This window comes from Hippocampus zosterae, chromosome 18, assembly GCF_025434085.1.
Source record: "Hippocampus zosterae strain Florida chromosome 18, ASM2543408v3, whole genome shotgun sequence".
Lineage (NCBI taxonomy): Eukaryota > Metazoa > Chordata > Actinopteri > Syngnathiformes > Syngnathidae > Hippocampus > Hippocampus zosterae.
In genome coordinates this window covers 2,756,308-2,783,726 of record NC_067468.1, presented here as the reverse complement: position 1 = coordinate 2,783,726, position 27,419 = coordinate 2,756,308, and the positions used below count along the sequence as shown (strand labels likewise).

Below are 27,419 nucleotides of genomic sequence, written 5' to 3'. Positions count from 1 at the left end.
CGCGTCAACCCTCAGCCCCAGACGAGGAGCCGAAACCCGGACGAGCCCCCAAAAATGTCAGGTCCATCAATTTTACATATAGAAATAAAACACAAGGAGGAGACAGGAGACTCAATTCTGGTACCGGGGGGAACGAGGAGAAGCGTTAGGTTTCAGTTCTCTGCACGTCACCCAAAGATCTCCGCCCTCACTCCCTCATTTATTGGGAATCTACTACATAGGTGTGCCCAACCTAAAGGGTGGGGGCAGTTGAAGACAGACTGAATTTGTTTGACTATGTGTGTGTATGTGAGTGTAAATTACATACATGTGTGCAATTGTTACAAAAACATAAACTAGCAGGTGGTGTTGAAGGCTCCATCCACTGTCCAACCTTGCTCCTGTTTTAGTCTTAATACAGTACTTATCATGTGTCCCTCAACTGCCACACAGTGCACTAAGCACTAAGCAATGTGACTACAGTATATATGAATTAAAAACATTATGTCTTTATTAAAAGCAGAAGCGTTCTTTATTGCAGGCATCATCAATTTATCATTGCAGACATAAGCGTTCTTCATTGCAAGCATAATCAATTTATCATTAATACTATGCAAATGTAAGATAACTAAAAACAATCAACCTAACAAAAGGTTGCTCACCAGTGTGGGTTATTTTGTGCGCTTGTAAGTTTCCCTTCTGAGAGAATCTTTGGCCACAAACTGAGCACAAAAAAGGTTTCTCACCAGTGTGGATTCTTCCGTGCATTTGTAAGTTTCCCTGATGAGAAAATCTTTGGCCACAAACTGAGCACGAAAAAGGTTTCTCGCCAGTGTGGGTTCTTATGTGCATTTGTAGGTTTCCCTTACGAGAGAATCTTTGGCCACAATCTAAACAAGCAAAAGGTTTTTCGCCAGTGTGGGTTCTTGTGTGTAATTTTAAGGTTCCCCTTTGAGAGAATCTTTGGCCACAAACTGAGCACGAAAAAGGTTTCTCGCCAGTGTGGATTCTTGTGTGTATTTTTAAGTTTCCCTTACGAGAGAATCTTTGGCCACAAACTGAGCACGAAAAAGGTTTTTCACCAGTGTGGGTTCTTACGTGCTTTTTTAAGTCTCCCTTCCGAGAGAATTTCCAGCCACAGTCGGAACAGGTGAACGGTTTCTCACCATTATCATCAGCAGTTGACGATGTGTTGTCTCTATCTGAGAGTGGAGCCAAGAGGCCATCTGCTTTTGGTTGTCCACAGTGGATTCCAATACCTTGTATAGTCATGTATTGACATGAGCTGCTGCTTGGAGGCTCCGCCCCTGTGTCCGCCTCATTCATACTCTTTAGATGGACACCAGTCGATGGCAGCTTGCAGATCCCCTTCTCCTTCTCCTCCTCCTCTTCTTTGACGTCGGGAGGCTCATCTACATCCACTTTCGTGCAAGGGTGCTCTAGCTCCTCCTCTTTCTTAATGTAAGGGGCACGCTGCTCTTCTTCCTCTTTCATGTGAGATACCTCTTTTTCCTCCTCTTCTTCTTTAGTATCAGAGGTCTGCGCATCCAGCTGCTCAGGACAAGCATCTTCGATGATGTCTGAAAGACACAACAAGTCCAACACATGTGGAATTAAAGTTTAAATTTACAATGAAGCTTATTAGGAGAGTCAGATGAGTTGAGAACGCTACTTACAAACTGAAATGATCAGAATCACATCTTGGTGGTGGATTTTTATTTTTTTTTAATCCATGATTATTTGCGGAAAGACTTGTACAGATTCTGACATTGCACATTGTGAGTGGATGATCAGTCAAAAGCTGGACTGACTTCAATATTAATGATATAAAGCACTACGTTTTTGTGCTTTTAATGAATCTGATCATCAGAATCGGAAACGACTTTATTGGCCAGGTATGTAGAAGACGCAAGGAATTTGTCTACCAGGTGTCACCAACATTTTTGAGGGTAAGAGCAACTTCATGTGTACCGATTGTGTGAAGGGCTACCAAATTGATACACGTCTGAAATAACATATTTGTCCAAAATACCTTCAATAATATGAGGATGTGTTATTTTTAATACTTGATGATTTAAATTGTCAGACTTTGATCGTGTTTCGAAATGTCTCACAGTACTGCCAAATGTTTGCATTTTTAAATCATAATTTCTACTAGCAAATCACAATGTCCAGGCACTGGCGGGCTACTCAAGTGGTCTTCACGGGCTACCTGGTGCCCGCGGGCACCATGTTGGTGACCACTGGGCTACACTATCCATCCATCCATTTTCCGAACCGCTTGATCCTCACTAGGGTCGCGGGGGGTGCTGGGGCCTATCCCAGCCGTCTTCGGGCAGTAGGCGGGGGACACCCTGAATCAGTTGCCAGCCAATCGCAGGGCACACAGAGACGAACAACCATCCATGCCCACACTCACACCGAGGGACAATTTAGAGCGCCCAATCAGCCTGCCATACCATGCATGTTTTTGGAATGTGGGAGGAAACCGGAGCACCCGGAGAAAACCCATGCAGGCCCGGAGAACATGCAAACTCCACACAGAGAGGCCGGAGCTGGAATCGAACCCGGTACCTCTGCACTGTGAAGCCGACGTGCTAACCACTGGACTACCGGGCCGCCCAGGCTACACGATTATTATCATAAACATGAACATGACAAATAAGTCTCCTAATGTATAAAAAAAGGCTCCAAAGCCATGAAAAACCGAACCGTGCTTCCAGCTGCAGAAGGATGTGACCGTGTCCAAGGAGGCAGACATTTATCGGTCAACAAAATATTCTGTTCATACAGTATTAACTGAAAAACCCATCTCCTGTGTTGAAGAAAATGTTGATTTTGCTACAAATGTCTGTTGTGTGGATCTCCACAAGGCGCAGAGATCTTTTAATATATGGACATCAATGTCTTTGAAGGCTTTTATTTTGAAACTGGCCCTTGCAGCATGTGCAAGTATGAAAAATGGTGGCAGCTGGCTTGGCCACTCGAGACAGAAAATACAGCTTTGTGCTATATGTGTTAATTGTGACATGAAGAAAAGTAATTCGTGGATTTATAGCGTAAGAACTCGAAAAGACCAAACCTGCTCTGCGTGAGGCAAATCGAGACTTCTTGAAAACAGCATCGCTTTCCTCTTTTGCCCCACAAAGTTTCTCCTCGTTCTCTGCTGTTCTTCCTGGGCGCATTTTTCAATAAAACGACCACAGTTTCCGTTCACACTTGATCTCTGCTTCGCGACGAAGCGGCTAGCAAGCAGGGCTAAATCAGCTAAGCTAGGCCTAGACACTTGAAATAATGATGTTCCAGTTCAATCAAGAAACCATGGTCGTCCTGCGTCGAGGCTAAAGTGATAAAACTCTAGAAGAAAATTTTGGTTCGTCTTCTTGTGATTTTTTTCCACAAATAAATCCGTGTTGTAGTTTAGCGTACAGAGTACAGTTGCAGCGTTCCAACAAAAATTGTACGGCAACACCTTTCAGACAAATTTCATGTCCATACGAACATCGAGTCGTCATGAGAATATTCCAAAAAGTATAATTGAATGCTTTGCGTTTGCGGTTAAATGTTACGGTTTATTGTTATTTCAATCGGCTGCGTCTCAGCTTATTCTTTCCAGTTATTACTACGGTCAAGCCAGTCTCCACTCGCAAAATTGAAGTCAAGTGAGCCACCACTGCGATTGTCAAAATTGTGCATTATGGTAATATGTCGCCAGCAAGCGGCGTTGGCCACTTTCAGAATAAAAGAGCCACCACTCACGCATAAACGTCATTTGTTTGGGTTAAAAGATATTAATAAAAGTATAAAATAAGTAATTTCTTGGCTGTCGGGTAAAGATTCAGAACTAGAACTCTCAGAACAGCACCAATAAGCGTTCTCAAGTGGAGAGCACTATCAAACAGCCATCGCTGCATACAAAGTGCTGTACATGGAGCAATTTAACATGCACAATAAACAGTAAGACAAATTGGTAATAAAGGCGGTAGAAAGCACCAAACAGTAAAACCAAGAACAAAACTACGTCTTGCTGAGTCTAATGCCAAAGAATACAAGTGAGTTTTGAGGAGGGTTTTGAAGATGGGCAGGGAGGAGGCTTGCCGAATGTTCAGTGGGAGGTCATTCCAGAGAGAGGGACCAGCAACAGAAAACGCTCGATCCCCTCTGAGCCTCAGTTTAGTCCTTGGTACTTCTAATAATGTCTGGTCCACAGACCTGAGGCGGTGTGTAGGGGCGGATGAGCTCAGAGAAGTAAGGTGGCGCGAAATTATTCAGAGATTTGAAAACAATGAGGAGGATCTTGAAAATAACTCTAAAATGAATGAATTCTACATCAATTTCAGCTGACATTAAAAAAAATCTGGGTGATCGTGCAACCACACCAGGTTGTCGACACACTAGGGCACCCCAGGTATACAACCACCGTACTGGCATTCAGCTCGAATGTTCCATTACCAATTAAAATGCCTCTCAAATATGACATTGAGTTCCTCTGTTTATTTCAAAATATTCTTGAAAATAAATTTCAGTTATCCCTCAATCAAACCAGACCTGCAGGGCACTAGAGCACTGCAGGTATCCAACAAGACCATTCGGATCTGATGACCGCAGTCAGTTATTTGACGGTGCTGCGATGCAGGAGACAGAAGAACGTAACGTGTTCTCATTTCGTTTAGGGACCTTGGTGCGTTTGCGAGGCAAAAAGTTTGGAAAGTTCTTTGTCACTCCCAGCTGTCGTTTACTGTAATACCGATACGGAAAGCACAATCCGATAGAATATTTGGAATGGTCCGCGTCTGATTGTCATGATTTCGGTCCCCAAATTTTGTGTGACGCATTATTCGTGCGACATCTAGCTGTTTACAAATTACAAAAGAAATACAAACAAGAAAACGGAAATACAAAACACGCCAACTTAAAAACAACGGCAAGAGAAAAGTGGACAATAGAGAAAGATGTAGTCAGGACCAAACCTGCTCTGCGTGAGCCAAATCGAGACTTCTTAAAAACATCGCCGCTCTCCTCTTTTGCACCACAAAGTTGATCCTAGTCCCCTGTTGTTCTCCATGAGCACATTTTTCGGGAAAATCACAAGACATTCCGTTCACACTTGATGTCTGTTTTGCGAAGAAGCGGCGAACAAGCACGGCTAAGCTAAATCAGCTAAACTATGCCCAGAATCTTGAGATAATTATATTATAGTCCAATAAAGTAATTATGGGCGTCTTGCGTCGAGTCTAAAGTGCCGTAATTCTCGAAGAAGAGGTTGCTTATTTTTCCTTGTTATTTTTTTAAACGAAAGCGGTGTTGTAAATTGGTGTGCAGAAGCCAAGTTGCAGCGATCAAACAAAGTACGTCAACTCCCTCCGGACAATCTTCCTGGCAACACGACCATCGACTTCTCAAGAAAATATTATAGGAACAAAAAAAATTAAAATGCCTTTGATTTTGGAGGGGTATTGTTGTATTTTGAATCAGCTCAGTATCATCTCATTAATTCAATTTATTTGACCGTGTTGCGATGTAGGAGACAAAATAACTTAAGTGTTCGCATTTCCACAGAGGCAACAATGACGCAAATAAAAACTATATTTGTCACTACCAGCTGTAGTTTACTTGAAAACTGACACGTAAAGCATATATCTGACAATATTTTCTAATGGGACACGTCTTATTGGAATGTTTTTGATCCGAATGTTTTTAAAAATGATAACTCGTCATTCGTTCAAGAAATCTGATGTGATTATACAAGCGTCTTGATTTTGCACTTTTTTGTACTCTCAATTTCAAATTATGTCAATGTTTAAAAAGAATGATGGAAATGTTTTTTAAAAAAATCATTTTCATCAATTAATTTAAAGAGTATCGCAAGGCCAGTGGGGGCACCGCGTGAATAATTTTGTGAGAACAGATCCTCCGGAAAAGCTTGTTGCAGGATTGCCTGTTAAATCGCAAATATAATTTGCCATCTTTTGTAGATAATATCGGCTACGTTTTATTTCATGTCTTTTTAGACAGATGGACGTGTTGGGTGACAATGTATGCCACTGGTACTTGAAGGTATGAAAATCAGTGACAAAACTAGACCTAACCAGTGTGAAACCTGTATTCAAGGGAAATTCACCCAGAGTAGAAACAGGAAAAGTGATGCGAGAGCTAAAGAGCCATTAGGGCTGGTACATACAGATCTAGGTGGGCCTCTCGACCCAGAGTCATTCGACGGGTACAAATATGCCATCACTTTTACTGATGACTTTTCTGGAGCTGTTTTCGTATACTTTCTCAGGAACAAAAACATGGCAGTTGAAGCTACAAAACAGTTCTTGGCAGACACAGCACCGTATGGTAAAGTAAAGCGAATGAGATCGGATAATGGGACAGTTTGTTTCAAAAGAGTATCAATCTCTGCTTCGAGATAATGTAATAAAACATGAGAGATCAGCGCCCTACTCCCCACATCAAAATGGGACAGCAGAGAGGAACTGGCGCACATTGTTTGAGATGGTGAGGTGTATGCTGATAGAATCTGGCTTACCCAAAGAGCTATGGCCATATGCAGCCAGAACAGCAGCAGTTATACGGAACAGGTGTTACTGCGAAAGAACAGGAGAGACTCCTTATTTCCTTTTCACGGGAAAAAGGCCAGATTTGTCAAAAATGAAAGAGTTTGGTTCAGAATGCATGGTCTATGAACAAAAAAAAAAAAAAGCTAGATCCAAAGGGCAAAAAGGGGATCTTTGTTGGTTTTGACTGTCATTCACCTGCTTATTTACCGGTAATCTATTTTCCAGAGAAAAAGAAGGTTCAGAAACATAGACGGGTCCACTTCATCACAAAGACCGTGACTGAGAGTGAGATCCAGACTGAGAAGACTCAACTGGAGGACCACTATGTAGAGTGGGTAACTATGCCTAAAGCAAGTCGGTCACAGACAGAATATGCAAAAAAGGATTTTGACACAGAACTAGAGCTTAAACCTGACTGCGACACGGACCCAAACAATGATACTGAGACTCCTCGTACCTCTGGTAGAGAAAGGAAGACACCAAAATATTTAGAGGATTATGAATGTGGAGTAGAAGACAATGAGATCACAATTGATTACTGCTATAGAGCAACGGTGGGATTGCCACAAACATTCTCTGAGGCAATGGCATTGCCAAAGTCAGATAAGTGGAGAAAGGCTATGAAAGATGAGATGACTTCTTTTAAAGAGAACGACACTTTCACCCTTGTGCCATTACCGGAGGGTAGACAGACAGTGGGGGGAAGGTGGGTGTACGCTTTAAAGGAGGATGACAAAGGCAATGAAACGTATAAAGCGAGATATGTAGCCAAAAGGTACAGTCAGAGAGAAGGACTTGACTATTCTGAAACGTTTTCGCCGACCGCTAATCTGACATCACTGCGACTACTGATGCAGCTTGCAGCACACTATGACTTGCTCTTAAACCAAATGGAAGTGAAGGCAGCATACTTACATGCACCTATTGACTGCGAACTATACATTGATCAACCTGAAGGTTTTTGTGTGAAACAAAAGGATGGTGTACAACTTGTGTGTAAGTTAAATAAATCCATATATGGCCTCAAACAGTCTGGGAGAAATTGGAACATGATGCTCTATGAGTTTTTACTTGTGAACGAGTTTGTACAGAGTCAAGCAGACCACTGTATCTACACCAAAATGTCTGACAAAGAAAAAGTAATTTTTTTAGTGTGGGTCGATGATATCATTGTGGCTGCCAGCAATGAGAGGTGTTTATGCGAGATCAAAGAGAAACTCAAGAGTAAGTTTAGGATGAAAGACCTCGGATGCCTCACTCATTTCATAGGGATTGATTTCAAGCAAAATGTGGGCTCAATCACATTAAACCAATCCAGATATATTGAGAAAATATTGGAAAAGTTTGGCATGTCTGAATGCAAAGCAAGAGCCACTCCAAGTGAAATCAAATGTGACCTGTCTCCAGAAGGGGACAAAACCGATCAGGAAATACAGAGCAATGCTGGGCAGGCTCATATATATCATGACCTGCACTCGGCCTGATATGAGCTGGATTGTGAGTAGACTATCTCAGTATATGTCTGATCCAAGAGAAAAGCACTTGACTGCATTAAAACATGTGTACAGGTACTTAAAAGGAACTAAGAACCAGGTACTATGTTACAAAAAGAGTGACACACAATTAGAGTTGGTAGGTTACTCCGATGCCGACTGGGCAAATGATAGAGGATAGAAAGAGCACCACAGGCTATTGCTTTAGTCTGACACAAGGGGGTGCTATTGTCTCATGGAAGACAAAGAAACAACAGACAGTTGCACTTTCAACTTGTGAGGCTGACTATATTGCACTGGCGGCAACTATTCAGGAAGCACTGTATCTTACACAAGTTTTGAAAGACTTCCATCCAGGATTTCAACAATCCACGAAGATATTCGAGGGCAATCAGGGAACGATATGCCTTGCGAAGAACCCAGTGTATCGCCAAAGAAGCAAGCATGTGGACATTAAATACAATTTCATCAGGTCCAATGTTTTGCTGAAAAGAATTGTTTTGATGTATTGTCCAACAGATAATATGGTAGCAGACGTGTTCACTAAATCTGCTACAAGGGCAAAAATTGAAAAGTTTAGACCCTATATGTTCGGTAACTAATGCAATGTTCGTGTATGTGGCACCTTCGAGTGGGGGTGTTGGGTGACAATGTATGCCACTGGTATTATCGCTTAATGTTTGGTGCTATTTTGTGTGGAGGGATACCGTGTTATGGGGTGTATATAAATAAAGGGGGTGGAGCTTCCCTGCAGTTCGCTTCTGGCAGTGACGATGCATTGAGGCACGTTGGGTGTTCAGCGACTCAGTGGTAGCGACCACAGAAAAATACGAAACGTCTCCAGTCTTGTGCCTAGAACATCGTGTAGTCACCAGCAATGATGCCTACACATGAACCGCGAGAGACTTCCGCAGTAGTAGGTTCAACAGGACGTTCTCTTTTACTTCATTGCAATAGAGCAGCATATTTACATGATTTGAGGGAGTGAATGAAACACGAGGAGAAAATTTATATTTTACCAAATCCAGGATAAAATGTTGAGTTTTGGGGATATACGAAAAGTCAATCTTACAGCTTGGTCAACATAAAAAAAATGAAAACGCATTCAGTCTGTGACAAGTGACATCTCAATAAAGTTGTGATTTAAACTTTCTTTTCAATGGTGATGGAAATGGAGGACATTTCACCCAATCTTGTTTTTATTGGCACCGAAATCTGACTCCAATTGTGACGAGTGATATTAAAGAAGACTCGGCTGAAACAAGCTTTTTGAGCAAAGACAACTTTTCTGACCAGCAAGCAACACACTTCATCAAACAACAATACATATGGCTCCATAACACATTTCATGACGCAATGGAAAATGTCAATTTTATTCAGAATCCAATCCAATAAAATATGATGAAACACACATCTCTCGATATGTGGAGGACTATTTATTCAAATAGTCCTCCACATTAACCACTTCAATTTAGAGTTGGAAAAAAAACCCCAACTAATACAAATGACCAAACCTCATGTGCAAGTATGAAAAATCGTGTCAGCTGGCTTGGACACTCTTGACAGAAAATATAGCTTTTTTGTTGTGTAAAATGGTTAATAATGACAGGAAGAAAAGTAGTTTGTGGACTATCAAGTAAGAACTAGTAATGACCAAACCTGCTCTACGTGAGCCAAATCGAGACTTCTTCAAAAGTGTCACTCTCCTCTTTTGCCCCACAAAATTGCTCCTCGTTCTCTGCTTTTCTTCTTGCGCAGATTTTGAGAGAAAATAACAACACTTTATGTTCACACTTGATCTCTGCTTAGCGACGAAGCGGCTCACAAGCGAGTCTAAGTAAGCTAAACTAGATCCCAGAAGTTTGAGATAATGATGTTATAGTCCAATAAAGTAATGAAGGCTGTCCTGCGTCAAGGCTGAATTGAGTTTCGCCTAAATTCGAGATCTCTGCTTTGCAACAAAGTGACTCGCAAGCTAGGCTAAATAAAATAAGCTAAGCCCAGAAGCTTGAGATAATGTTATTATAGTCCAATAAATTAACGATGGGCGTCCTGAGTTGATGAAAAATTGTGTTTATTTTCTTTCTTATTAATTTTATGATTTTTCTTCCCACTAAAACGGCTTTGTAGTTTGGCGTGCGGAGGTGCGACTGCAGCGATCGAACAACAATGTCCTCTGAGAGCTTCTTAAAAAAAACTACATTAAAAAACACAACACAACACCAAATAAAAACTATCAAGAATCCAAAAGTATTATAATGCCAATAACAATGCTAGATTTTCTAATTCACGACAACAAAAGATTTCAATGCCGCCAAGGAAAAGAAAAATTCAGCCTCTCAATAAGAAGGGACATAAAATACAATCGGCATGAATGCATGAACTGATGAAGCCTGCTCTCAGGGCTGTCATACAATCAGACCCTAAAGACACACCTTAAAACACAAGAGAGACTTGGAGTATAGCAGTTTTCTTTTAATTTGTGCATGAGGAGAATGAATGAGTGTCATCCATAACAATCTCCGAACAACTCGAAAACACTTTGTTTGTCTCCGCCCTCTTATTGTCTTAGGGAATGTCTTAACACACAAACTTCTAAAGGGGTGGGGAAAACATAATGTATTCTAGGTAATTGGATAAGCCAAGCTGACGGTTGGTGGTTTGTGGTAGCAGCTGTGGACGTGTCACAGGCTTGCCGTCCTGAGGCTGGTATCTCTACTTCTTCTTTCTTAGAGGCTGTGACCTTGACTTCAAGGCTGCGAACTGCAACAAGCATGATGAACTTCTTTGATTTGTAGGCTGTGTACTTTCCCTATAACTAAATACATATATGAAGTCCTTGCAGTGTCGCACTCGTTTGTTGATTACACATTTAAAAGCAGAAAGCGATACATTATATACAATTACTCTTGCAACTGCTCAGATGAGAGGTCAAAACTGTATTGATCATGGTTCATCTCATCAACACACTTGTGATTCTTCATCTGATACTTCCACGAGAATTTTTGGCTACAAACTGAGCAGGGAAAATGTTTCTCACCAGTGTGAGCTCTTGTGTGTCTTATTAAGGTTTCCTTACGAGAATTTCCGATCACAGTATGAACAGATGAACGGTTTCTCACCAGTGTGGGTTCTTGCATGCTTTTTTTAGGATGTCCTTCTGAGAGAATCTTCGGCCATAATGAACAGGCAAAAGGTTTCTCACCAGTGAGGGTTATTGGTGTGGCTTTTTAAAATCTCCCTTCCGAGAGAATCTCTGGCCACAAACTGAGCATGAAAAAGGTTTCTCACCAATTTGGGTAATTGAGTGGATATTAAACTGATCCTTCCGAGAGAATCTTTGGCCACAGTCTGAACAGGCAAAAGGTTTTTCATCAGTGTGGGCTCGAATGTGTTTTTAAAAATTTTTAAGTTGCCCAAGAGAATCTGTGATCACAAATTAAGCAGGCAAAGGGTTTTTCACCAGTGTGTGTTCTTATGTGCTTTTTTAAGCTTTCCTTCAGAGAGAATCATTGGCCACAAACTAAGCAGGAAAAGGGTTTCTCACCAGTGTGGGTTCTTACGTGCTTTTTTAAGTCTCCTTTCTGAGAGAATCTTTGGCTACAATCTGAACAGGCAAAAGGTTTCTCACCAGTGTGTGTTCTTGTGTGTTTTTTTAAGCTTTCCTTCCAAGAGAATCTTTGCTGACAAACTAAACAGGACAAAGGTCTCTCACCAGTGTGGGTTCTTGTGTGACTTAATTTTCCCTTCTGCAAGAACAACTGGCCACATACAGAACAGGCAAAACGTTTCTCACCAGTGTGCGTTCTTATGTGACTTTTTAAGTTTCCCTTACAAAAGGATTTCCGTCCACAGTCTGAACAGGTCAAGGGTTTCTCACCGGTGTGAGTTCTCATGTGTAATTTCAAATGACTCTTATAAGTAAACTTTTTTCCACACCGAGGACATTTCCAGGGTTTTGTTGTCAGTTGATCAGTTTGTTTGTTGTCAGTTGTCAGTTGATCACCGATCCGATCCGATCCTGGGCAATCGGCTCCCGTCAGGGACTTGCCCCCCCACCCGGGTCCCACACCCGGCACGAATCCCGTTGGTGTCTCGCAAGGTTCCCCGCCAACATTTCCTTCCCACACCTCCCGCAAGCTACCCTTCTCCCTCGGCGCCCACCCTCCCCATTCACCCTTCGCCCCCCGCCCCCTCCCCCCCTCCACGCGCCACGCCCGCTCCCTCCTTTCTCCCTCCTTTCTCCCCCCTTCCCTCTCCACCTCATACTCTCTGTACACTCTTTAACACCCTCTCACGTGTCTGGCATAGTTTGCTTTCGTCACCCACCTTTCACACCCTCCACACTGTCTCCTTTCTCCCTTCTCCTCATACGCTCCTCCCGTGCAACTCCTTTGGTGACTCATTTTATTACCTTTCGACCCACACCTCCTTCCACACTTCTCGCACTAAAACTCCACCTGTTCCTCGTTCCTGCGGTGTATGCGTTTCTCGTGCATGTTTAGACCAGCTCTACTCCTGCACACTTTTCCGCACCCCTCATACCGACATACCAACCCATCATTCACTCTCCTCACATTCCTTTCCAGTCTTTCCTCGTTCCTTCCCGCCTCATATCTGTGACCTTTCTGATTTTCCCATTTATACAGGTGATCCATTCGCTCGCTCACGCTCCGCTTCCATCCTTCCCTGTCACTCGTCAATATTTCCACCTCCGTCCAGTCCATTCCTGCATTCCTCATCACTCTCTTCCAGTACAACACCGTTTTCCTTTTGCGCCCCATCCTCTTCCCTCTTCCTTCCAGTTCCTCCCACCATCCCAATACCATAGCTTTTGTTAGTCTTTCATTTCCCATACGCATCACATGTCCAATTCTCTGCAACACTCGCCTCTCGATTTTCCACTCAATGGATTTTACTCCCAGCATTTTCCTTACGTCATACATATTCACTCCTCTTTCTTGCATTTGCCTCAGTGGTTCTCCATTCCTATCACTCCATGTGTGGAGTGATAGTGGAGTGCAGCACCTATCCATCCACTTCTGTAGTTTCCTCACATCCTTCTTCAACCATGTTCTTACCTGACAGTCATACAGCAAGCTGCTCCCCACACACGCCTCTACTACCGTACTCTCCCTTGCCACCTCTTAGATAGTAGTGTCCCTTTCAACCACCCTTTCACACTCCCCCATAGCTTTCCATCTTTACATCTGCTGTGGACCTCCCTTTCCTAAAGCCCGCTTGGTTTTCGTCAAGGAGCCCCAGGTGTTCGGCCCACCAAGTCAGTCGCTTCGCTAATATTCTTCCTAACACTCTGCTGCACATACTCAGCAGGCACACTCCTCTGTAATTGTTTCTGTCATTCCTGTCCCCCTTCTTATGTATCGGTACCATCAGTCCCACTTTTACACTTCCCTCCCACTGGTCCGCCCTCTGCTCAAACATCTTCCTCACTATCTTAATCACTCTTTCTCTCAATTCCTCACACACACTCCATATATATCCTATTCTCACCCCATCTTCTCCTGGTGCTGACTCCCGTATCTCCCCCATGGCCTCCATGATTTCTTCCCTCTCAGGCACCTCATTCATGATCTTATTTGCTTCGCTCGCTTTACTATCGTCCCTGAGATCTACCGCTCCTTGAACTGCCTCTTCGATCACTCTCGGTTCTTCCTCGTACCTCTCCCTCCCTTTCAAAATGCTCCCTGAACTCCTCTGTTGTCACTGTCGTGCTCCGAGCGGCCGGTTTATCCCTTTTTCCTAACTTCCTCAATTTGTACATGTCGCCAATCCTTCCTCTAGAACATGCTTCCTGACAGTCCTCAATCACTCCTTCCCACCAGTCTCTTTCCAGCCTCCTCAGCAACTTCTTCAATTCCTTTCGCGTATCCTTCACTTCCGCTTTTAGTCAGGTGAGTTCTTCTTCCATCTCCCCCACTCCTCTCCCTCCTCCCCTCGCTCTCAACCTTCTCCTCGCATTCAGTGTCTCCAATTTCTTATTCCTTCTGTCTACCCTCTCCCATATCCTCTTCTTCATCTCCTCCTCTCTCCCTACCGTCCAAGGATTGGATATTTCTCTTCTCTCCCTTCCACATACCTCCACTGCTGTTTCCACCATTACGTACGCCAGATCCGTCCACGCACTATCCTTTCCCCGTCCTTCCAGGTTCAACTCCTCCAGTTTCTCTCTTGTCCTCTCCTCATATTCTCTTTTCTTCTCCTCCACTTTCAACACCTCCCACTTCGCTTGTACCATTCTCCTTTGGGTCCTCTCTTCTGTCCTCCATTTCTTCCACTCCCCATTCACCTTCATACACACCGGTCTATGGTCTGACAATTCATACTCACTCATAGTCCACATCCTTTTCACCATGCGGTGTCTCTCATTCCCTTTCACCAGAAATCCATCCAACTCATACCATTTCCCGCTCGCCATGTGTCGCCACGTCCCCCTCCTTCTAAACGTCCTATAGCTGTTAACATATGCCAGATCGTGCTCCTGACACCATTCTATTAAATCCCTTCCGGCTTCATTCATCCTCCCCAACCCATGCCCCCCACACACTCCTCCTATCTTCACATTCGTTCCCACACTTGCATTGAAGTCTTCTCCAATTACCAGTCTTTCCCTCCCTCCCATCGCCACCTGACTCCCCATATGGCGTCGGCATCTCTCCATCTCTCGTTCGTCCGTTCCCCAGCTCGGTTGGTAGACCGATACCAACCTGAGCCCTCCCAGAACCACCGCCACCACTCTCTCTCCCAGCCACTTCTGTTGTCCTTCCTCTATCCACATCCTCAATGCCGTTCCCCTCAGCAACACTCCGGCTTTCCTCCCATGAACAAGCGCTACCTGTTCATCCTCCTCACCCAACCACACCACCCCGGCTTCTTCTGCCTTTAGTTCCGTCATCAGCACCACTTCCCAGTTTTCTTTGTTGACTCTTTCTGCTACTCTCCTCAACCGCTTTCTAAATGTTTCTCTCACACTCAATCTCCTCACATTCCATGTGAAAATTCACTCGTTCACCGTTCTTGTCCCGAGCTTCAGTTCTATTTCCCCCTTCCAGGCCCGCACCTTCCTCTCCTCCTGTCTCCCCTTCTTTCATTCCTCTCTCTTCTTTTATTGTTTCTGCACCTTGCTCCCCTCTTACTTTCAGGGCCGGGATGGGGGTGAATCCCCACCAGTCTGTCTTTCACCCACCCTCCCACATGTCTTTTGTCCATCCTGCGTTGCTTGCGCTTCCTTCTCACCATCCCCAACTCGCCCCCTGGAGAACCTTTTTCCCACCTTGTCGCGCCACGTGGGGGTCCTAAAAGGGCCCTCGCCTGACTTTTAATTAAGGAGGGTTGTGGGGCGGTTACTCCCACTTCCCTCCGTTCCGATGGAGCGAGCATCGGGTGTCTCTCCTTCCGGTGAGGTCCCTCCTCCTTCCCCGTCAGCTGGTAGGTATTCAGCCGCAGCAGGGGCTCGAGTCCCCCGGCGTACCCCCTCGTGCCACGTGGAGGCATCCCACCATTACACTCTTCATATTTATCCTCATCATCATCGTCACAAGGACAGTCAGATGAGTTCAGATTACTACTTGCGAAGTGACATTTATCAGAATCACTTACTTGTGGTGGATCTTTATTTCTGGTGGTGAATTTTTTATTACTTTTTTTATTGTCCATGGTTATCAATAATAAGTCAAAACGGAACTGACCTTCAGTATTTATGATATCAGGCATTACGTTTTCGTGCCACAAATGTATCTGAAAATCTCAGAATGTATAAAATAAGGCTCCAAAGTCATGAAGAAATCAAGCCTTGCTTCCAGCTTCAGAATGATGTGAGTGGGTCCAATGAGTCCAACATTTATCGTTCAACAAACTATTATGTTCAGATGATAATCTGAAAAACGCGTGCCGGACAGCTCCTGTATTTAAGAAACAAATGAATTTGCTTCAAATGTCTGTTGTGTGGATCTCCACAAGGCGCAGAGATCTTTTAATATATGGACATCAATGTCTTTGAAGGCTTTTATTTTGAAACTGGCCCTTGCAGCATGTGCAAGTATGAAAAATCATGGCAGCTGGCTTGGCCACTCGAGACAGAAAATACAGCTTTGTGCTGTATCATTCATAATGACAGGAAGAAAAGTAATTTGTGGATTTATAGCGTAAGAACTCAAAAACTCTGCTATGCGTGAGGCAAATCGAGACTTGTTGAAAACAGCGTCACTCTCCTCTTTTGCCCCACATAGTTGCTTCTCGTTCTCCGCTGTTCATCTTGCCCGCATTTAAGTGAAAATCGGCAAAACACTTTCCGTTCGCACTTGATCTTGCTTTGCGACGAAGCGGCTAGCAAGCAAGGCTAAGTCAGCTAAGATAGGCCCAAAAACTTGAAAGAATGATGTCTTTGTCCAATATTTAACCAGGTGAACCATACTTAGATGCTTGTAGTGAAGGCTTCCTTGTTTAACAAATGTAGCACTGTCACTTTAAGAGCCACACTAAATCAAAACACGCGGGAACATATGCAGTGTGTGAGAATCAGACCAGTAAGGGTGACGTGAAGGAGGGTAATCGCTGAACTGTGCCCACTGCTTGTCCCATTTTGATACACCCATGATCGTCATCGTAACCCTGGCGATATTCAGGTAATTGGTAACTAGTTTACCATGACGCATGTTAGGTGTTAATTTTGGACAGATGATTAATTAGTTGAATGGTATTTGTAGAGCACAATATCTGGAGTGGTTTGGTTTGGAGTTTGGAGAAATCTACCACTAGTGAGTCGTGTGAACAGCTGTACAGCATAAGTGTTCGCAATGTTATAAGATGTAAATATGATTTTTTTGACTGTGAAATTATATGAACTGTGTTATCTGTTCTTTAGAGGGCAGATCATTTGTGTTTGTCCACGTGCTTTGTACACACCCAACACACCGGAACATATCGAGTAAGTGTGGCTGCATCTCAAAAAACATTGGCTTGTAATGATTATTTGTTTTGCACTAAGAAGTATTGTGGCTTGGAAATAATGTATTTTTATTTCTGTTTCCCTCTTAAGCAAGCCACTGCTGTTGTCTATTGTGGCGTAATTGTCTTTAATCTGTTAAATGATTTTCTTTGATCTCTTAGATCCCTTTTCGAACTCTTTTAAAATTCAGTTTACATCTCAGACTTTCATCTTAAAGCTGTACAATTTCTCATTGTTCAGTCGGGAATAAAGCCCACATAAAAATTATTTTGTGTCCAGCCTAGTCCTTCCAGAGACTCGGCTACAAATAAAATGACGATGGTCGTGCTGCGACAAGGCTAAGGTGCTGTAATTCGAAAAGAAAAAGTTGGTAAGTTTTTGTTGTGATTTTTTTTTCAATAAAGCCGTGTTGGAGTTTCGCGTGCGATGTGTAGTTGCAGCATTCGAACTAGAATGTACGGCAACCCCCTTAGGACAAACCCCTGGCAACACGAGCATGGCTAGTCAAGAGACTACTTTAAGAACATAAAAAATATATATTTTGCGTTTGCCCTGAACTTTGAAGGTTTATTTAAAATTGGCTGCGTCGCAACGTATTCATTCCAGTTATTTGGCAGTGCTGCGATGCAGGAGACAAAGAACGCCACGTGTTCTCATCTTCGTTGAGGTAATTTGGTGGTGCGCGTGAGGCAAAACGTTTTTCACGCTGTTTGTCACTCCCATCTGTGGTTTACTGTAAAACTTACACGTAGAGCAGATATCTGATAATATTTTTGCCGTGGTCCTCGTCTTATTGTCATGTTTTTGATCCCCAAATTTTGTGTGACTCAATCTTAGTGCAATAGCTCTGGGATGATCGTCAACATTGTTTCACTCTGTTCTGTTCTGTTCTGTTCTGTTCTAACTCAACATACAGAATGGACTGTTAAAGTATCTGGCTTACTTGTCTTTAATTGGCATAACTATGGAAGCACAACTCAGTATCGTAACATCGGGGAGAACACACGTCACATCTCTCCGTTTACAGACCACGAAATACATGCAAACAAGAAAAAGAAAATCCAAAACATGCTACCGGTAAATTAAAAACAATATGGCAAGAGAAAAATGATTCAAGTTTATGCCACGAAACAGCACGTTTTGAAGGCCACTAGGGGGTACCCCAGGAGCCAGGACCAATCCTGTGAGACCAGATCCTCGGAAAAGGAATGGCATGATTGCCCGTTTTCATCATGAAGGCAGACTTTCCACACAATTTTACCAATTTTACCAAGAATCAAAAACCTTGGTGGAGTTCCGGAGTGCTCATTGATGGGATCAGGAATGACCACACGCACACGTATTTCACGTCAGTGACACAGAAAAGTATTTAATCCTATATAAATGTTTTAATAGAGCATACATCAAGCCAATTAAAGAAATCAGGTGTGTTGCAACAGGGGCGGCCTGGTAGTCCAGTGGTTAGGACGTCGACTTCACAGTGCTGAGCCGTGTTCAATTTCCTATGTGGAGTTTGCATGTTCTCCCCGGGCCTGCGTGGGTTTTCTCCGGGTACTCCGGTTTCCTCCCATATTCCAAAAACATGCATGGCAGGCTGATTGATTACTCCCGATTGTCCCTAGGTGTGAATGTGAGTGCGGATGTTTGTTCGTCTCTGTGTACCCTGCGGTTGGCTGGCAACCGATTCAGGTTGTCCCCCGCCTACTGCCCGAAGACAGCTGGGATAGACTCCAGCACCCCCCGCGACCCTTGTGAGGATAAAGCATTTCGAAGAATGAATGAATGATGCAACAGGGAGACTCGGAAAACATGCAGGACACCGGCCCTCCAGGACCTGAGTTTGACACCTGTGATTTAAATCATAGCTCTGGATCATCAACGGTTCCGAAACGTGAGGGTAGTGAGGCAGAGTGACGAACCTTGACCCACCTTGAAAACAAGTCACAAAAAATTGTGTGTGTGTGTGTGTGTGTGTGTGTGTGTGTGTGTGTGTGTGTGTGTGTGTGTGTGTGCGCGTGTGTGTGTGTGTGTGTGTGTGTGTGTGTGTGTGTGTGTGTGAATTTTCTAGGTGTGAGTTTTGCGAAATTATGGATCGAAGTTTTCCCCAGTGTGGAATAATTTTGATCTTGGTAAATCTTTTTCTCCTTTGAGCATTGTTTACTGTTATATGCAATTTGTTTTTACGGTGGCACATTGCACTCACTTTATCGGTTTATCAAGTGAATGACCTGTTATACGTATGATAGATCAGTTAAAGAGCCTTACAGTTGCTTTATTCATTTTATCTTATCATTCCGAGATCCTCTATAACTGAAGTCCAACACTGCCTGTCAGAAGCAAACACACCCAGAAACCAAGACCCTTTACAATATTGGAAATGGAACCAGAAAACATATCCACATCTTCATCAACTTTCATTTAGAACTCTCTGCTCACCAGCGTCATCTGAACCATGTGAAAGAGTATTTTCTGAGGCTGGAGAGCTGGTATCTAAGAGGAGAAATGGCCTTGGAGCAAAGACACTCCAAAAACTTTTGTTCCTCAATAACAAATCATAAACTAATCACTTTTTTGTCTTTTATTCCACATGAATTAACACTTTTTATACATAAATTAAAAATTGTAACTCTGATTTGTAACTCAAATTTGCTATATTTTACATCCAAATTCAGTTTAGCATTTACGCAAGGAATTTCTTTACCTGCAATGATTTTATAACTACTGTAGGGCTCACTATTGGGTGACCAACACAGTGTCAATACAGTGCTGACACAGTTTGTGAGGTATGTGAATACACTACTTAAGGTATCATCGTCCCATTCTCCTTTTACTCCCATTTACAATTTACAACAGACTACGCCTCTCTTCTTCACTTTCCCCTTCTCTTTAACACTCTACAACTTCCTAGCGAATGGAGGTCGCAAAAGCATGTGGACATTGACCAGTCCAGTCGACCCGATGCAGCATTTTTGTTTTGCAGTCGCTTTGTGTTTTTTAGTTTGCTTGTATGTTTCTCTCTTTTTTTTTTTTTTGCGTTTTTTCAGCGTTTGGCCATTTGCTCCCGTCGGGGACTATAAGATCTGTATTCTAATTTTGCCAAACGAATGAGAGCAAAATTAAGCTTCAGCATGCCCACGACCACCGTGAGGATAAGAGGATTAGAAAATGGATGGATGAGAAGAAAATTAAATTGATTTAGAATTAGAGCTGTCAAACGATTAAAATATTTAATCTAATTAAAAATGAAACTGTCATAATTAACTCAAACGGACAAAAAAATTAATTTTGATTGCTCACATATTTTTTATCGTTTCTGAATTTCCTTTTACATTTTTTGTCCTATTTTTCCCCCATTTTAATGCTCTCATCAACATGGAATCATGAATCAGTTTTCTACGTGCCAAATGCAAATATTTACTGAAATAACAATTTTGATTTTCAATTTTACATGAACATTGAACATTTTTCACTTGGAGCAGTTATTCACACATAATCTCTCACACAATATCCATCAACAACAGTAAAAACAATATTTTGTCACACAACAGCTGCTTTAACAACTTTTTTTATAAAATCAAAACAGAGCAATATAACATTATAAAGTGCACATCTAAGGTAAACTAGTACTCAGCCTATAGTAGATTTAAACCATGGTTGCATACTTGGTTTTTCTCAAGTTTACTTTGAACACAGCAGTCTGTTTCTGTATGTTTGTTGAAGAATAACGAGACACCGGACACCAGTGTTCATGTGCCGCTGTATTCAAAACTGCCCGTCGTACAAAAAAGCGCACGCATTTCCCCAGTGCGGCTGGGGCAAACCATTCTGAAAGGGGGGGGGCACTCCCCCTAACACAGTCAGGCTATGTTGATTGTGTTGGTCCTTCTTGTGCGGAAGTCTCTCTACAGTTTTTGTGTAGACCTCATTTCGAATGACTACACTTGGTTCGATGACAACACTGGAGACGTTTTATTTTCGCTAGGTCGCTACCACTGTCAGACGAACACAAAGAAGCTCCACCAGCTCTATTTATATGGACGCAGAACACTGTAACCTTCCACACAAAATAGTTCCAAACAAGTAACAATCGTGGCATACATCGTATACCTGTATGATACACAGAGAGAGAAGAACAGATAACTTTGGTCTTGTCAGTGGAGCAATTGGGCAACTTTTTAAAAGTGAACTTTCCATTCATAAACTCTTTAAGTATCCGTTTTCGGTGTCTCGCGCTGCCGTGGCTGGCAAAACAGACATGGCGTGGACTTCTGCAGCGCGCTTGTTGTTTTGCTTCTGGTGTATTTATAGAGCAACGTAAAATCCGTTTGTGACGTGTGCCACGTTAATCTCGCGAGAAAAATTTTAATCCCGTTAAAATTCATTTAAATTAATGCCAATAAAAACGCGCTAAACTGACAGCTCTAATATATATATATATAAAAAAAATCCTCATCTCACCCCTCGGGTGGTGTCCGTCCCTCATTCAGCTCGGGTCCTCTACCAACCAGAGGCCAGGAAGCTCGAGGGTTCTGCGCAGTATCCTTGCTGTTCCCAGCACTGCACATTTCTGGACTGAGATGTCCGATGTTGTTCCAGGGATCTGTTGCAACCACTCATCTAGTTTGGGGGTCACTGCCCCGAGTGCTCCGACCACCACAGGCACGACTGTCACCTTTACCTTCCAGGCTCTCTCCAGCTCCTCTCTGAGCCCTTGGTATTTCTCGAGTTTCTCATGTTCCTTCTTCCTGATGTTTCCATCACTTGGGACCGCTACATCCACTACAACGGCTTTCCCCTGCCCTTTATCTATGATTACGATATCTGGTTGGTTCGCCATTACCATCTTGTCAGTCTGGATCTGGAAGTCCCACAGGATCTTCGCTCTGTCATTCTCCACCACCTTCGGAGGTGTTTCCCATTTTGACCTTGGGGTTTCCAGTCCATACTCCGCACAGATGTTTCGGTAGACTATGCCAGCCACCTGGTTATGGCGTTCCATGTAGGCTTTCCCTGCCAGCATCTTACACCCTGCAGTTATGTGTTGGATCGTCTCAGGTGCCTCTTTGCACAACCTACACCTTGGGTCTTGTCTGGTGTGGTATATCTGGGCCTCGATGGCTCTGGTGCTCAAGGCCTGTTCCTGAGCAGCCAGGATGAGTGCCTCTGTGCTGTCCTTCAGGCCAGCCCTCTCTAGCCACTGATAGGACTTCTTGAGATCAGCCACTTCAGTTATGGTCCGGTGGTACATCCCGTGTAGGGGCTTGTCCTCCCATGATGGTCCCTCTTCCAGCGCCTCATCTTCTGTTCCCCATTGTCTGAGACATTCTCTGAGTATGTCATCCGTTGGAGCCTTCTCCTTGATGTATTCATGAAGCTTGGATGTTTCATCCTGGACAGTGGCTCTCACACTCACTAGTCCCCGGCCTCCTTCCTTTCGGCTTGCGTACAGTCTCAGGGTGCTGGATTTGGGATGGAACCCTCCATGCATGGTTAGGAGCTTTCGGGTCTTAACGTCCGTGGTCTGAATCTCTTCCTTTGGCCACCTTATTATTCCTGCAGGGTATCTGATCACTGGCAGGGCATAGCTGTTTATTGCCCGGGTCTTATTCTTGCCATTGAGCTGGCTTCTTAGGACTTGCCTCACTCGCTGGAGGTATTTGGCCGTAGCCGCTTTCCTTGTTGCCAGTTCGAGGTTGCCATTGGCTTGTGGTATACCAAGGTACTTGTAGCTGTCCTCAATGTCTGCTATTATTCCTTCTGGGTGTGAGACCCCTTCAGTGCGGACTACCTTTCCTCTCTGAGTCACCATCCGACTACATTTCTCAAGCCCGAATGACATCCCGATGTCGCTGCTGTAGATCCTGGTTGTGTGGATCAGGGAATCTATGTCCCTTTCGCTCTTAGCATACAGCTTTATGTCATCCATGTAGAGGAGGTGACTGATTGTAGCTCCATTTCTGAGGCGGTATCCATAGCCTGTCTTGGTGATTACTTGGCTTAGGGGGTTCAGTCCTATGCAGAACAGCAGTGGGGAGAGTGCATCAACTTGGTATTTGCCACATTTGATGGACACTTGGGTAAGTGGCTTGCCATTGGCTTCAAGTGTGGTTTTCCACATCCTCATCGAGTTCGCAACGAAGGCTCTTAGGGTCCTGTTCACCTTATACAACTCCAAGCATTCAGTGATCCATGTATGTGGCATCGAGTCATAGGCTTTCTTGTAATCAATCCAAGCTGTGCACAGGTTGGTACGTCGGGACCTGCAGTCGTGTGTGACTGTTCTGTCAACCAGGAGTTGATGTTTGGCTCCTCTAGTATCTCTACCAATGCCCTTCTGTGCTTCGCTCATGTATTGATCCATGTGTCCACTTATCTTAGCCGCAATGATGCCTGACATGAGCTTCCATGTTGTGGAGAGACAGGTTATTGGCCGATAGTTGGATGGAACTGCACCCTTCGAGGGATCCTTCATGATCAGGATCGTTCGCCCTTCGGTTAGCCATTCTGGGTGAGTCCCATCCCTCAGCAGCTGGTTCATTTGTACTGCTAGGCGCTCATGGAGTGCTGTGAGTTTCTTTAGCCAGTAGGTGTGGACCATGTCCGGGCCTGGTGCTGTCCAGTTCTTCATATCTGAGACTCTTTCCTGTATGTCTGCCACTCTTATGGTAACTGGGTTCTGTTCAGGGAGGTTGCTGTGCTCCTCTCTCAGGGTCACCAGCCATTGTGCACTGCTGTTATGTGCAACCTCCTTCTCCCATATGCCTTTCCAGTACCTTTCAGTTTCCAGTCTTGGTGGGTCGGCTCTGTTGTTAGGACCCTACCACTGAGCGTACACTTTCGCAGGTTGTGTTGCGCACAGCCTGTTTATTCGTCTGGCCTCATTCTCTTTCGTGTACCGCTTTAGGCGACTGGACAAGGCTTGGAGCCTTTGTTTGGCAGTTTCGAGTGCTTCAGGTATGGTCATCTGGATGTACCTCTCGGGTATCGGCCTTTTCATCACACCTCTCTGGGCCTCCGTCAATTGACTCACATCTTTCCGGGCCGCCTTGATCTTGATCCTCCAACCGTCTTTTCCATGGTGGGTAACGTATCTCATGGCTTCCATGGTTGCTCTTTTAGCCCAGAGTCTCCAGGATCACTGATGCTGAAGCGTATATCAGCTCATTGGTTTCTGTGATCGTTACGGTAGGGATCGCCCTCAGTGCTGCATTCACACTTTCTATGAGACTTTCAGATGGTACTTCACATAGCCGTTGTAATCAGTTTCTAGGTTGCCCAGCTTTCATTCTCGCCATGATCTTAGCTTTCAGGTCAGTTGCTGCCTCACTCAGCATTTCATTCATTGGGGTTGGCCACCCAATCTCATCATCTGCATTCATTGGGGCTTGCCTCCCAATCTCTTGTATGACCTCCTCCTCTGATCTGGCAGCCTGGGGCCCTTCGCCATGGAACCTGCGTTGTACCTCATCAATCTCAAGTTGTGACAGCAGTTGCCGTTTGTGGATGTTGGAATACTGAGCTACTAGTTGTTTCGTGGTCAACCGTGACTGTGGGTTTCGAAGTAACCATTTAGCCCACATTCTCTGCATGTAACCCCTCTGACTAGGGTTGCTTGAGTAGTAGCATTCCAACAGAGCCATGTTATCGCCTCTCGCCCATCTCCGCTTTGTTCCAGTAGCCCATTTTTCATCAAGGTGCTCTGGTTCCCCATATAATCAGCCAAATTAATGAATAGTTCATTCATTCATTCATCTTCCGAGCTGCTTGATCCTCACTAGGGTCGCGGGGGGTGCTGGAGCCTATCCCAGCTGTAGGCTGGGGACACCCTGAATTGGTTGCCAGCCAATCACAGGGCACACAGAGACGAACAACCATCCACGCTCACACTCACACCTAGGGACAATTTCGAGTGTTCAATCAGCCTACCATGCATGTTTTTGGAATCTGGGAGGAAACCGGAGCACCCGGAGAAAACCCACGCAGGCCCGGGGAGAACATGCAAACTCCACACAGGGAGGCCGGAGCTGGAATCGAACCCGGTACCTCTGCACTATGAAGCCGACGTGCTAACCACTGGACTACCGGGCCGCTAATGAATAGTTAATACAAACAAATAATATGATTACACACCGTATTTTCACGACCATTCGGCGCACCTTATTGTTGGGCTCTGTAACGGTGCTATTTCAGCTATTTCTGCGTTTGACACATACACAAAACGCACTGTATTATTGGGCGCAGCCAGGCATGGTAAAACATACGCCAGGTTACGGCATGCATGCACGCATGCTAAAAACACGTTTTTAAAAAGGCAACGGAAGCAAAATGGAGTTCGGTTGTACTTTATTTAGCCTTTTTACAATGTACTCACATTTTTCTCTTCACCTCTTACACGCTCACCCTTCACTCATTGGCGACTGGTACCTGCTAGGGTGGAAGACGGACCTTCCACTGGATTTACCAATTTAAGTTGTTTTACCAAGGCAGCAAGGAAACATCAGAGCACGGCTAGGCACTTACAAACTAAGGCGCGTTTAAAAACGTTTGGGGACACTCGCATAGATGAACAGGCACTACATTGGTGAGTAAATGAATTTTATTTTACATTTCTTCTTGTCATTTTATTTCGTTTGTATTAAATTAATGGTAACGAAATAAAATGACAAAGATAGAAACATGTATCAAATAAATATGCTCACCTGCAATTTATAATGGCGCAATTGTAAAACTGTGCACTAAAGTTCGTTCAATCTCAGCTGCTCAACATCGTCAGTTATTTGCTGTTGTGTCGCCGATTCTCAAAATGCAAATGATCTGTTTACTTTATTTTCAAAGAATAGTTTGTTTTGTTATTGTTTGGTTGGTGTCTTATATGAAACTGCGACATTGAGCAATTTATTGGCCAGACTTGTTTAAGATCACACAGCGTAATTTGGGTGGCATTTTAAATCACCTTTTTATTTTTGACAATATCTGTAAATTTAGTTTCCTGCTCTTAATTGTGAATGCATACTTGATGGTTTTAAATGCTCCTGAAATTAAGTGCTGCTTGACCAGCCTATACTGTATTGTGTTAATGTATGTGACGTCACTGAAGGGCCAAGGTTGAAATGCACGGCCCGCCACTGACTTTATGGGATCCGAAACAAGATAAACGTTTGAGCACAATATTGAACCCAACCCCTTAAAATAAATTATATTATGAGAGCACATGATTTAACAACCTGCCTTGCTCTCAGCATCTGAAAAATAATTAGCCAGAACACAGCTTTTGAATTTGGCAATTGGAATCCTATCTGATGGTTTTGTCAATAACTCTGCAACCATGTTTTTCCGATTCACAATATGCAATATCTATCTTTCCATTGTGAAGTGCTTCCTGAATGAAGTAAAATCTAACATCAATTGTGTTTAGATTTCTGTCTATTGACCTGGTTTTTGCTCTACATGATTGTCCGTATCTTGTATTATCCGTGCCATTTAACAATTCGGTTAAATACAGTACATCATTGGCCCCTGTGTAGTGGTGGTGAAAACACTCCATTCAGCTTCACAAGTCAAAAGAGCCACTTGTAGCTGGCGCGACGATTATTTTCAACTGGTTGCAACGACGAATACAAATCTGGAATATTTTATTTTAGGAATGTTTATTTGTTCCTCTAAAACCCTGTGTGTCTCCGTGGGGGTGATTTCTGACGAGTGACGTCACACTGAAATCCCTCTGTGAATGTGGGGTCCATTATTTCCCCCTGAGACTTCGTCACTCGGACATCCCAGTTTAAAGTAGCCTTCGAGTGCACTTTGAAAATAGTTATTCTAAAATTCTATTTTGACCCCTATCTTGCGTTTTGGGGTTCACATTTTGATATCTTACCCCAGGGAAGTGTCATGGTCCTGTTCTGTTTGTCTCCAGTAGGTGGTATCGGAGGGCTGTTCGTCCCGCTCCACACCTGTTACTCAATGTCATTATAATCGCTTGGTTCAAACTGACAGCCGACCTTTTGTCAGGTTATTTACCTTGCTCACGACTCTCATCGAAGTGCTTATTTTCTCCACCTTCCTCGATCTCGCTCATTATCTGGTTCAATATCCCATTCTTTGGTCCATTTTGACAGAGTCTTGTTTTGTTGTGTGGTCGTTGGCGTGTTTTGTTTTTTCTTTGGCTTTTCCTTGCCCTTTATCGAGAAATTATTTCGCATTCTTTTGTTTCCCTTGCCATTTACAAGCGCTTCTGTAGGTATTGTTATGATCCTGTTATTAGTGTTTTATGTTCTATTTTGTCAGTCTCGTGACCTTATTTTTCGTAAGTAATTTTTTTGTACTCAATGTTATCCTCGTCTGCAATTGTGGGATCCGCTCCTGTTCCAGACTGTTCTCAAACATCACAGAATTATCCGAGCACGGATCCCGTAGACG

At 43.7% G+C, this 27,419-nt stretch overlaps 2 protein-coding genes and 1 long non-coding RNA gene across 4 annotated transcripts in view; 1 reads left to right on the top strand and 2 right to left on the bottom strand.

Annotated features, from left to right (window-relative positions):
* LOC127590680 (gastrula zinc finger protein XlCGF7.1-like) overlaps positions 1 to 27,419 on the bottom strand; it is a 143,682-nt gene that overhangs the window by 62,642 nt on the left and 53,621 nt on the right. The gene's annotated exons all lie outside the window — the stretch shown is intronic.
* LOC127590699 (zinc finger protein 180-like) lies at positions 116 to 3,669 on the bottom strand. The gene is made up of 2 exons (XM_052050135.1): positions 3,062 to 3,669; positions 116 to 1,559 (listed from the first exon to the last, which is right to left on the bottom strand). Exons 1-2 carry the CDS (start codon positions 3,162 to 3,164, stop codon positions 589 to 591), a joined length of 1,074 nt encoding a protein of 357 aa, XP_051906095.1. The 5' UTR covers positions 3,165 to 3,669; the 3' UTR covers positions 116 to 588.
* On the top strand, positions 16,587 to 17,270 carry LOC127590744 (uncharacterized). The gene is made up of 2 exons (XR_007959755.1): positions 16,587 to 16,982; positions 17,094 to 17,270. It is a non-coding gene; the product is annotated as an uncharacterized LOC127590744 (long non-coding RNA).

Excerpts from the sequence above, each read along its gene's own strand:
- LOC127590699 (XM_052050135.1), bottom strand. The coding sequence starts at position 3,164 with ATGCGCCCAGGAAGAACAGCAGAGAACGAGGAGAAACTTTGTGGGGCA. Across the intron at positions 1,560-3,061 it reads ATTTGCCTCACGCAGAGCAG|ACATCATCGAAGATGCTTGT; the intron begins GTTTGGTCTTTT and ends TGTGTCTTTCAG.